The 12058-nt window shown below is 57.4% G+C and overlaps 1 protein-coding gene across 1 annotated transcript; it reads right to left on the bottom strand.

The window, feature by feature from the left end:
* Positions 1-4502: 4502 nt before the first annotated feature.
* AQP6 (aquaporin 6) lies at positions 4503-8667 on the bottom strand. The gene is made up of 4 exons (XM_041735421.1): positions 7729-8667; positions 6869-7027; positions 6529-6609; positions 4503-5885 (listed from the first exon to the last, which is right to left on the bottom strand). The coding sequence occupies exons 1-4, from the start codon at positions 8089-8091 to the stop codon at positions 5673-5675; spliced, it is 816 nt and encodes a 271-aa protein (XP_041591355.1). The 5' UTR covers positions 8092-8667; the 3' UTR covers positions 4503-5672.
* Positions 8668-12058: the final 3391 nt, after the last annotated feature.

The raw sequence follows: 12058 nt of genomic DNA, 5'->3' as shown, positions 1-12058 counted from the left end.
ACTTAAAATATATGTTTTAATATTTCTGAGACTTGGGATATCTTATAATCACTGGCATCGTACAAAAGCAACGCAGTGTTTTTCTCTTCTTTAGTGGGTCATAAAATAGGGGTGCATCTTATTAGCAATGCTATTTGGGCTGGAAGTGTTAGCTGTTCACGGGAGATAGACTGTTGGCTAGACCAGATGTGGAGGTCCGGGAACCTGCTACTTAGCTGTGCTCCAAGAGCTTTAAAACGGAGTTCCCTGTGTCTGAGAGAGGCTGCAGGATAGAAAGGGCAGTGCTCAGCCCCAGAACATCTGGCTCAGAGAGGCAGACAGGCAATGTGTAGGATAGGGTCAAAATCTGCCCCACTGATGACCCCTAGTGCCACTACATGTGACCCCCAAGTTGGGGAAGTGTAGGAAAGAAGTCCTGGTGTATCAGTGAGGCCACGACCAGAATAAATAGTACTTCCTGGTGGAGTTTTGAAATCAGCATAGTCCTGAAACACGGGGTGATTTCATGCAAAGAAGATTAGAGGTCTGTTTGGGCATCGAGCTGGGAGTGTGTATTGTAATTCTTTGTCCAATTTGCTCTCCAAATCCAAAATATCAGAGGCCGTTCCTCCCTTGAGAATGGAAGGCCATGGTTTGGAGACCAACAAAAAAAGGACAGTCAAGGAAACTTGCCCTGAGACGAGAAGTAGACTAAAAATACAGTTTTGTTTAAGAAGGGTCTTCATGTTGCGGTAGAGAGAGGCGTTCAGAGAACCGTGAGGTAGTATGTTCAGTGCCAGGATGGAGGTGCGTGTGTGCAGAGTGCTGGGGGAGCTCAGGAGGGACAGGCGGGAGGCTTAGGAGCCCCGGAGATGATGACGCTATGGCTGCACCTCAGGACCAACAGGGCAGAGAGAGGGCCGGGAAGCCGATTCCAGGCGGAGAGGCACCTCCAGCCTGGTGCCTCATGCCTGGACACCAGCAATGTCCTGGCCTCTCCCCTGATCTCAGGCTGGACCTGGCCTGGCTGGGCCTTGCTCCATCTGTCCACGGAGCTGGGGTGCAGTTCTGGTCTCTGCCGGCATCAATGGCATCCTCACCCCCCCCCACCCCACCCCCCCGGCAATAACTGCCCCCTTGCCCCCTTGGCTGACTTCATCAGAGCTCTGGAACAGTTTGCATTTCCCCCTTTTCTGCCCATTACCTGCAGCCTACTAATTAGTGCTGTTGGACTCCACACTCTCCTAACCCCCTTCACTCCCCGAGCCTCCCCCTAGCTTCTGTAACTGCGGACTGCTCCTCTGCGTGGCTGCCCCTCTCTGAGAGGTGATTGCAGATCCTGGCTGTGCAGCCTCCCTGCCCTGGCTGCCCAAGTGGCCGCTGTTTGGCTGGAGGATGCTGCTTCTTGATTAGCTCTTAACTTCTCCCCTCCCTTCTTCACTCCCTGTCTTCCCCCTGACAGTGCCGGATAATGCCCCCTGGGCGCTGGCTCTAGGTTAACATCCCTCTTGATGAGCTCTCTTCTCACGGGGCTCCAGGTCATGGAGTGCAGCGCCGTGGACTGTGGGCCGTGGGCCGTGGGCCGTGCCGGGAGGGACTGAGACGATCCCCGCTCCTGACCTAGTGCATTCTCCCACCAAGTCCCCAGTCAGCCTGTTGCAGATCATTTGACCTTATAGAGATCACGCACTTTGATTTGTGCTACCTCTTCAACCCTCAGCTCCGATGGCTGCTCCCCTTTTGTTTTCTTAGCTTTTGTATGAAATTCCAGATGCTCAAAGTCCTACATCTTTTTACCCCTTTATACCTGCCCGGCCTCCTTACCCTCATTCCCTGGATCTTCCTGCATATCAACTCTCCACCATGATCACCCCAGTGCTCCACTTCTCTGTTCTGGGGAGGTCTTTATTTCTTTCTTGGGTTTGATTCTTTTTTTTCCCCCTTTTTAAAAAATTTATTTATTTTTAGTAATCTCTACAGCCAACATGGGGCTTGAACTCACAGCCCTGAGATCAAGAGTTGCATGCTCTTCCAACTGAGCCAGCCAGGCGCCTTTTGGGTTTTATTCTTGACTCCTCTTTCCTCTGAGATCCTCCTGTACCAACACACTTACACTCTCCTTTGCTCTAGCTAACTAAGGCTGGGCAATGGGAGGAAGAGGTTCCTTCTTTAGTAATAGCCGGCTTGCATCAGAAACTGCTGGGGACGCGGCTGAGCCACTGGCAGGGAATGGCAATCTGTGGTGGTAGATCGTCTATGTATTGTGTGTGTTGTGTATGTCACACGATGATGGGGACAGCCCCACCGCCCACCGAGATCTGTGTCAGGTGCCTTGCTAAACACATACATCCCATGTGTTTCCAGCCCCTTATTTAATAGACCCCATTTTCCAGATGAGTGAAGTGAGGCTCAGGATCCTTAAGGAATTTGCTTAAGTTCACGCAGCTATAACTGCCTGAGCCTTTATTTAAGCTTTTTCAACCCTTTCAATCCCTATTATACTTTTATGTAGTCTTCCTCCTTTTTTTTTTTTTTTAATATGGTGCACAGAATCTTTTAAGTCAAAGTGATATTCTTTGGAAAGTGAGAGTCTCTTTTAAGTCAAAGTGATATTCTTTGGAAAGTGAGAGTCTCTGGATCATCATCTTCTCCCCTCAGTCCGAGCAGCCCAAATGTGTCCCAGAGCCTGGCCCCTTCGGGGGCTGCCCCCTCCCCAGGCCCCTGCACTGCACAGTGGGGTCCGAGTGTGTCCTCTTTCCAGCCAGAGGTAGCAGTGGCGGGGGAGGAAGTGGAGAGGGGCTTCCTGCCAGCCAATGGGGACGCGGCAGCCTATGCTCTGGGCTCACATCATCTGCTCCTGCTAAGACAATCATCAACATAAAAGGCTAATTGTATTAATCACCAAGGCACCCCCTCCCTTTCGGGAGAATTATGAATTGCAATTGCAGATGGCTCTGCTGATTGAAGGCAGCGCTCAGCGGGGAGAAGGGCCAGATCAGATTACACACCATTAATTAAAAACTTCCCCTGACAACCGGGAGGAAGGGAGTGCGCACCACCGAGGGTCTGCCCGGTTGGGTCTCAGCCCTCCCCGTGCTCCCACCCCCCACCCAGGCCCAGGGCCTGGGACCGGGAAGCCCTGCTGCCCCTGGCTGGAGCCTCCGAATTTGGGAATTTGGCTCCCAGAGGCCCAGCCCTTCCCTCAGCCAAACAGATGGCTGGCTGGCCTATTAAAGGGCTCGGAGAAGGAGAAGCTAACCTTTGGTTACTCGGCCCTGTGTCTAACTTTGGATGCTCTTCAGATTCTAACCTAGTTCCTCACTCTTCAAGAAGCTTGTGTCCTCTTGCTCCACTCTATTCTCCGCTTTAAAGAAGCGTGCTTGAAACTAGCCCCCAGCTCCCTCTCCAGCAGCCTCCTTTATCCTTTGGGCCGGGGACGTTGCCCCTGAGACGGAGGATTCAGTCCGCTCTGGGGGAGCGGCTGGGGGCTGGGCCCAGCTCCCCTTCCCTGCCAGCACAGGCGGCCCAGCGGCTCTCCCCGGCTCATCTGAAGTTCTAACTCTTGAATCCTCTTGATCAAATACCGCCTCCCCTCCCTCCCCAGTCGCCCAGCCTCAGTCATTCATTCATCAAACTTTTATTGAGCACCCAGTGTGTGCTCAGCTCTGGGGACGCAGAGATCATTTGTCTAGGAGCTTCAGAGCCTGCCGCAGGGACTCCACACACACACACACACACACACACACACACACACACACACACACGCCCTCTTCAACCTTCTAGTTCTTGCTTCCTTCCTTTCTTCCTCTGGCTGTAGCTTGTAGAAGCCACCCCCCACCCCCAGCTCTATTTTGGAAAATTCTAAGCTGGGAGCTGGGGAGACCTTAGGGGGATGTGGTACTGAGCTGGATGACCTTTAGCAGGTCCATCACATCCTTCCCCCCCACCTCCACCCCCAGCTGTCCCTGCTCAGAAAAGGGCACAAGAAGCCCTGGGCTCTGAGAGATTGTGAAGATGGATGAGCGGGCCCGGCTCGGACAGACGTGAATAGCCCTCCACACTGACGGTATTATGGAACGCTGACCGTGGCCACCGCGGCCATGGGCACTTGGGGACTCAGCTCTTGCTCTGGTCCCAGGCTGGGCTCGGTCACTCTGCCCCTGGAAGACTCTGGTAGCCCCTCCCGTCCCCAGGCGCCTCTGGAGACATCATGGGAAAGGCCCTATCTTTTTCATGGATCTGGTTGCTGTATCTCAGGGTACCATGGTGATGGGCACCATAGAGATGAGCAGAACAGACTTTTATTGGCTCGTCTCTTTGTCCCAGTGTCCCTCCTCAACCCCCTCCACACACACAAAGCGCCCGGGTCAGTAGATCCAGGAGAGAAGGAGGTAGTTAGTGCAAGTAAGTGGAACAGATGAAAGGAGGAAAAACCTACTCTCTCTTCCCTCCCTCTCAATCATCGCCCCCCTTCTTCCCTCCTCCCTCCCATTACCAACAGCCATTGTATTCAAACCCGATAATTACGGTAACAGCAACAATAATCATCATTTATTGGGTTTGTTTTTCCAGCATCTTAACTTCGAAAACATTTTCCCATCTCTCGTTTGCTTTCACAGCAGGCCCTGGGGGAGGACCGTGCCCATTTGATAGCTGGGGGAGCTGAGATCCAGGTAGGAACCCACGTCGCGGGGAGAGTATATTTACAGCAGCTTGTAAATATGAACAAACCAACCGAGGCTAGTAGTCCTTCAACGGCAAATCTTGGTTTCTTGGGTCATTCCTGCGTTCTTATCATCCCTGGAACTTATCCAGTAGCTTTGGGAAGATGCTGGCAGAACTGAGAATGCGGCTGAAGAACAGCTTGTGGCCCAGTTGTGGATGGGGAGCTGGGATGGAGACTTCTCCCTCTCAGGACTTTCCCCATGAATGGGGCTGCAGGGTGGAAGGTGGGCAAACATCTGGGGAGAACCTGCCCTGGAAAATGCCTGTTTGGCCCAAGCCTCCCTTGCCTATATTCTACCCGTGCTAGCCCTAGAAAAGGCTCTTGTCTGCTCTCCACAAGGGTAGGGTCCTCCCCTGAGCAGTTAGACATGTGAGGAATGAAGATTGATTGGAGGGACAGTCTCTGTCCTCAGGAGGCCGCCAGGCTGAGGGCGGGTCTGTAGCCTAAACATCCCTAAGGGCAGAGGTAACCCTGTGAGAAGCTCAGAGACTGTCCCAGGACCTGATCCTTCTGGGAAGCCTGGATTTTCCCTCAAGGGTGAGTGAGATGTTGGGGTTCCCCAAGGTCTCTGTAGCTCTTGCTGTCTAAGCTGAGTGGCTGTCTGGGCCTCAATACCCAAAACAAGGTGACTGGGGAGGCCCAGGAGGCCCACTAGGTTCCAGATGGATGAGAGAAATGGAGGGCAATCATGAATTCCCTGCCTCCTTCTGCTCTGTCCCAATAAGGGATGGAGGAGGAGAAAATGGAACAGATTTGCTCCCCAGATTCTATCTAGAAATGGAATGCCAGGGATAGGGATTGGCATTCCCTGCCCACCCTGTTAGGACAGGGGGCCTAGCTTCCCCACCCTTCCTGCCCTTATCGAGCCCCCCCAGTACTCCCCCCATAAAACCTGAAGTCTGATCATACCAGGCATGCCACCAACCTAAAGGGCTCCTCTCAGAAGCCCAAAGGTGGGAGCCAAGTTCTATGCCATCTGACACACATTCTCCATTTCAGTATCCCCTGTACTGGGCTGAGATTCTGTATTCTCTTGCTCCACCTTGGCCACTGTCTCTACTGTTTCAGTCCCCATGAGGATGGCCAGCCGCTGGGCCATGGTCTTGGTGTCAGGGAACAGGATAAAGTTGTAGATCAGCGAAGCCAGGACAGCTCCTGTCAGGGGTCCCACCCAGAAAACCTGAGGGGGCAGAGAGAAGTGGGAATGAGCTATCAGGATTATAGGGTAGCTTTGGGACCCTTGCCTGCTTCCCTACTATTAACTTGGTCTCCCAGGACCCCTCGGGCTGTCTACAAGGTGACAAAATTGAGAAGCAGACCCACCAAGTCTATGCAGGTGAGGTGACCTTGCTTTCCACAGGGTGGGCCCAGTCTCCTCACCATCCCTGTTTCCCTCCTCTCGCCTCCCGTTCCAACCAGGAGCCCTGGCTAAGGGCTGTTCCTGCCTGTGCTGGTGTGTGTGTCTATTTCTGTTTGTCTTTTTCTTTGTCCAAGTTTGGAAACTGGTCCAGCTGGAGGAAGTGAATAAAGAAACAGCCAGGACTGGAGGCCTGAGCCCAGGCTGCATCTCCTGCCCTGGCCCATTTACTGACAGTCCACTGGGTGCCCCTGGCTACTGAAGCTGGAAAGAAAGGAAGTACGGGCCAGGATGCTTGCCTGTGTCTTCCGACCCTAGGGAAACCCTCACTGGGGGCGTTGAGATGGTCCACGATACGGGCACTTGTGTCCCCGAGTCCCTGTGGCCCCCCTTGCTGGTGAAAGCCACTGTCCCCACCGCCCCTGCTCAGGCCCTCCCCTCCACGGCTGCCAGCAGAGGCTCTCACCCAGTGGACCTTGAACTTTCCAACGATGATGGCGGGGCCGAAGGAGCGGGCCGGGTTCATGGAGCAGCCGGTGAAGTAGATCTGGGGGGCGAATGTAGGTTCAGGATGTGAGGGGGCTTAAGGCCCGGGAGGGGACAGCCCCCTCTGCCCCGACTCAGAGGCTTGGTCCCAGTCTTGGCCATTGCAGCATCGAATCCCAGACCCAGACTGTGGGAACACAGCCTCGGCCGACGCATGAGGGGCTCGGGGAGGGACGCTTCCTGGCCTTTGGGGCCCCTGCAGGCCTCCTCAGGGGAGGGACCAGTGTGTGCACGTACACGGCGCCCCCTTTGCCTCTTACCCCAATGAGGTGGCCCAATGACAGAGAGATCCCGATCATGGTGGCCGGGGAGCCTGATGTCTGGCGGCTGTCGGTGGAAGCAAAAATACAGAGCACCAGCTGCAGAGTCAGAACCAGCTCCACTGCCACGGCCTGGCCGGTCGAGGTGCTGCTCCGGACCTGGGTGAGGAGGCGGTGCTGGGAGTGATGCAGCTCCGCCAGGGGATGGTGGCCCCCTCGGGCTCGCGTCCCCTCGCTGCCACCGGTTCCTGGACTCGGGTGGAGCGAGCAGAGAGCTGTGCCCCGGAGTCGGGGTCAGCCCTGGACGTTCTGTCCCCACAGAAGGGAGTGGGTGGCATCCCTCCCTGCCCACCGGTTGGCGGAGGGGGCACCCAGGACCCAAGTGGAAGGGAAGGCTCAGGGCAGCCGAGGGGCATGTTTTTGAGTGGACTGGGCGGAGACCTGGGGAAGTAGGTGGAAGGCTAGCTGAGGAGGGGAATCTGGGGGAGCGAGGCCGGCCTCGGGGTGCTGCGGAAGGAGGAACATGGGCACCCAGGGGAGCAGGCCCATGGGCATGCCAGGTCCCCTGCGACCACCCGCAGCCCCAGGCCTCTCTGGCTACCCTGACCCTTCAGTGCCTGGTCCTTCCCTGACTCCTGCCCCTTGCTGTGGCTTCTATCTGTCCCACCTGTTTCCTCTACCATAGCCCGATTCTCGCTCTGCGCACTAGAGCCACAGCCCGGGTCCCCAGGGGCCCGGGGCTCAGGCCTGAGCAGCCAAGGAGCAGGTGGCTGAGTTACTCCCCCCCCCCCCCCCCCCGGTCCTCCCTTCTCAGGCCTGGCCCTCCACCCTTACCGCCTGTGCGGCACCCCTGCACCTACCATGTTAACCCCCAGGGTCTCTCGGATGTCCCCCGGTATGACCCCGTAAAGCACGGCAGCCCCCAGGGTGGCCCCCGCCAGCTGGGCAGCCACATAGGCCACGGCACGGGGCAGGGAGATCTGGGAGCCCACGAGGAAGGCCAGAGTCACGGCAGGGTTGATGTGGCCCCCACTGGTCTTCCAGGTGATCTGCACAGCCACGGCCGTGGCCAGGTTGAAGGTGATGGCCGTCTGGAGCACGGTGGGAAGCGCCGTGGGCCAGGGCAGGGCCGAGCCCACCCCGAAGAACACGTAGAGCCCGGTGGCCAGGAACTCCGCGAACAGCGCCTTGCTGGCCGCTCTCCAGAGGGGGCCCAGCAGCATCCCGGCCACGCTCCCCCTGCCCCCGGCCACGTCCCGTCCCACGGCCGCTGCCTCCGCTGCTTCGGGCCGCGTCTCTGGCCTCTGATCTCGGCTACCTCCTGGGGTCCCTTGCCTCTGGCCTGGCTCCTCCGGCCCCCCACCTGCAGCCCCTCTCCTTGGCTACTGCCCCAGGGACCCGCTGCTCAGACTAGCAGGGGACAGGCCAAGAGGATCCTGTGTGTCCCGAGGGGGAGGCGTGGGGCTGATACGCCCAGCGCTCACGTGCTTGCTCCACCCCAGCTCACCTGACAGCTGGCGGAGGGGAAGGGGGGCAGCCCCAGGCACTGAGCTGGAACCCCGGGTTCCCAAGCTGGACAGGGGCCCAGCCTGAGGGGGGCAGGTACAGGAGCAGTGGCAGGTGTGGGATTCCGGGCTGCTCACATCCCCATGTCGGCGTAGATGCGGCAAGCTCATCAGATCCAAGGCCCGCTCAGAGGGTCCCGTGCGCTCCCAGAGACCCCCCCTTCTCCTGGCTCCCTCTGCCTGCGGGGCTTCTGCTCCAAACGGGCTCACACTACTCTGCCCCATAACCCCGGATGGGAAATGAAGCTCTTCCCTCCGTTCCCGCCTAAATCCCTACTCACAGAAAGAAGATGCGCCTAGAGCCAAGTTTACTGAGGACCTGGGCCTGTGTGGGTGCCGAGGGGACAGAGGGAGGAGGGGTTTGTTCCACAGCTGAGCAGATGACACACACGGCAGTGGAGAATTTCCCCTGCGAGCTGGGAATTTCCACTGGCTTGTCCTTGGCTTCTCCCTTTCAGCCCCTCTCCCTTCCGCCCTGCTCTCCGCCTTCTCAGGGGCCTGAGCAACTCCTCTCAAGTCTCACACAGGACAGCTGAGTCATTTGCGTGGCAATGCTGGGCCTAAGGTCACCCGTGCCCTAGGCTCTGCCCTTGTAACCCCAGCAGCATATCAGGGTATTTTCTCAAACCAAGGTGTTCCCTCCCTAAGAAGCAGCTGCGGAGCCCTTACAACAGTCTTCGCCTCCCGACCACATCGGGGTGCCCTGACCTCGCCCCCTGGCCAGGACCCCTGCTGCTTGGATGTGCCCATCGTCCTCAGGCTCCTCAAATGCAACCAAATGTCTCCAAAGGGGATCCGCATCCCTCTCTGCGCCCCCCTCCAATGCACTCTCCTGTTTTCTCTAGCTCAGTTGGTGGCACCTGGGAAGCATCCTTGAACCTTCTCTCCCTCCTGCCCCCAACCAATAAGGGCAGCAGGTCCTGCAGAGTTTGCATCCTAAATATTTCTTGACTCTGCCCTCTTCTCACCACCCCTGCTGCCCTGCGGCCTTGAACCACTCTCTCTGTCTGCTCCCTCACTCAGCGCCAATCAATTATCCACGCTGCAGCCCGAGTGATCTTTCTAAAATGCAAATCTGATCCTGCTGCTCCCTTGCTAAAATCTCTTCAAAATGGCCCTCATGCCCGGCCTCCAAGGTCCCGGGGGACCCTGCCCCTCCCACCTCATCTCTCCCCACTCCACGCTTTGTCCTTTGCCCTGTGGCCTCACCAAATGGCCCGTAGCTCTGGAACATTCCATGCTGGTGGCTCCCTGGAGGAAGCTCTGTCTTCTCCTCAGACAGCCCTTCCCGCGTCCTTTGCCTGGGTAACTCCTAACTCATCCCCAAGGCTCAGCCTCAGGGTGGCCTCCTCCTCTCCTGGGGGATGACCCCTCCCTGTGCTCCCACCATTCCCTGGCACCTTTGTGCACCTCAGTCCTCATGGGGGGCGGTCATGGTGCTAATGTGCCCCCTTAATGAGGTGGTGGGGTGGAACCGAATTTTGCTCTTCTCTACATAGAGGGCCTTGCACAGGGATTGGCCATAGTTGGGCCTCGATTAACATTTGTTGAGTGAAAGACATCTCGGGTAAAAGCCCCTGGACCTCCCGGAAGCAGGTGACCTGCAGATCTATCTGGTCTTGGCCTGGGGCCTGCTCGGGTAGGGCCCTGTTCCTCTCCCACCCGGAGCGCCCTCTGAAAGCTGCAAGTGGGATATCCCAGCTCTGCTGCAGGCTCTGTCCCTCACCTTCCCCCACCTGCCTTCCTTCCTCCAGACTTCCTGGCCTCACCCTCCCCTCCCCAGCCAGATCCCCTGGTGCCCGCTGTCCAGGCTCCCTGCTCTCTCCACCGCCCCCAGCCCCCCTCTCCCTTCCATTCTCCTCCGCAGCCCCTGCCCCCACCTGGATCTGTGCTGCCAGCACTGCAGGAGAAAGCACCCAGCCACGGGGGCTGCTGCCATGACCTCAGCGGGGGTCACAGCTCTGCTCAGCAAGCCTGACCCCGTCCTGGGGGGGGGGGGGATGACTCTGTCTCTCGCCACCCTTTTAAGGCCTCCGAGGAGGAGGCAGCCAGTCAAGGGCCCCTCCTTGGGCTCCCTGCTCTCCTCTCCGGCCAGCAGCTACTTCTGGATTTGGCCTCCTCGCGCCTCCCGTTCCAGTGCGGACTCCCATGCTTGCCCGGTAACAAAGAGGCTTTCCGTGAATGCCCGAGGAGTGAAGGAAGGTGGCTGTGGGTGCAGCGTGGGTGACGCTCCTCCCTGGCGCGGTGGGCACTCTGCCTCGGGCTGTCCCAGGGAAGCTCAGGGCATCTGTCTCCTTCCCTCCAGCAGACCGGGCCACAGAGGCTGCCCCACACCTTCCCTAGCACCTGTGCACCGAGCACCGAGCACCGAGCACTAATGCCTTCCTGCCCAGAGCCTCTGATGAGGCAAGACAGGCAAGAGCACTTGCACGCTGCTGTGTATGCTGCACCCCTGACCGGGCGTAACTCCCGCGAGCTCAGTTTCCCCTCTTATAAATGGAGATAACTGGGATGCCTGGGTGGCTCAGCGGTTGAGCACCTGCCTTCGGCCCAGGGCATGATCCTGGAGACCCGGGATCGAGTCCCACATCGGGCTCCCTGCATGGAGCCTGCTTCTCCCTCTGCTTGTGTCTCTGCCTCTCTCTCTGTGTCTCTCATGAATAAATAATAAAATCTTAAAAATAAATAAAGATAATTCCCATTTTCCCATGCGTCATTAGGGGTAAATGTGCTGATACCTAGGAAAGTGTCCCTGAGCCAAAAAAACTTGGGTTGTTAGGATTGTCACTTCCCTCACCCCTCCGGGGAGACAGGTATGAGGACTGGGCTGGGGTGGGAAGGGTCCTGGTTGCTGCGGCAGCTCCAGGACAAGCAGCTCCTGGGGCTTCTGTTCTGGGTGGGCCCTGAAGGCTGAGAGAATTCAGTGCAGCAGCAGCCCTTGTCTCCAGCTGGCCTAGAGCAGAGATGCCTGGGGACAGGACAAGATCGTTCACCCCGGAGGCCAGGTGAGCATTGGCCAGGGCTTGCTCAAGCTCTAGCTCCAGCCGGCACCTCCCTGGGTCTGGCCAGTCCTGGGCTCTACTGCGAAGCTCTGAGGTTTCTCTCATGCCCTGAGGCCTTTAGCCAAGGCCCCACACCTGGCTGCCTACAGCTCCTGTAGCCGTGTGTGTGCCTCTAACGTCCTAGAGGCCTAGGTGCTGGGGTGACTATCGCCATCCGGGAGTGGGGTGTGTGTAGGTACCTGTGCACATGGGGGCAATGTGAGCTCTGACTGAGGTCCTCTCAGCTTGAGGGGGAGCAAAAGGGAGGGGAAGGAGGGAGGTGCTGGGAGAGAAGGGGAGAGCATGAAAGCACGTTGTCAGAAAGGGAAGGACTGGGACGCCTGGTGGCTTGGCGGTTGAGTGTCTGCCTTTGACCCAGGGCTGATCCTGGAGACCCGGGATGAGTCCCATGTTGGGCTCCCTGCATGGAGCCTGCTTCTCCCTCTGCCTGGGTCTCTGCCTCTCTCTCTCTCTCTCTGTGTCTCTCATGAATAAGTAAATAAAATCTAAAAAAAAAAAAAAAAAAAGAAAGAAAGAAAGAAAGAAAGAAAGAAAGAAAGAAAGAAAAGAAAGGGAAGGGAAGG

This window comes from Vulpes lagopus, chromosome 21, assembly GCF_018345385.1.
Source record: "Vulpes lagopus strain Blue_001 chromosome 21, ASM1834538v1, whole genome shotgun sequence".
NCBI lineage: Eukaryota > Metazoa > Chordata > Mammalia > Carnivora > Canidae > Vulpes > Vulpes lagopus.
This window is presented reverse-complemented; position numbering and strand designations above follow the sequence as displayed.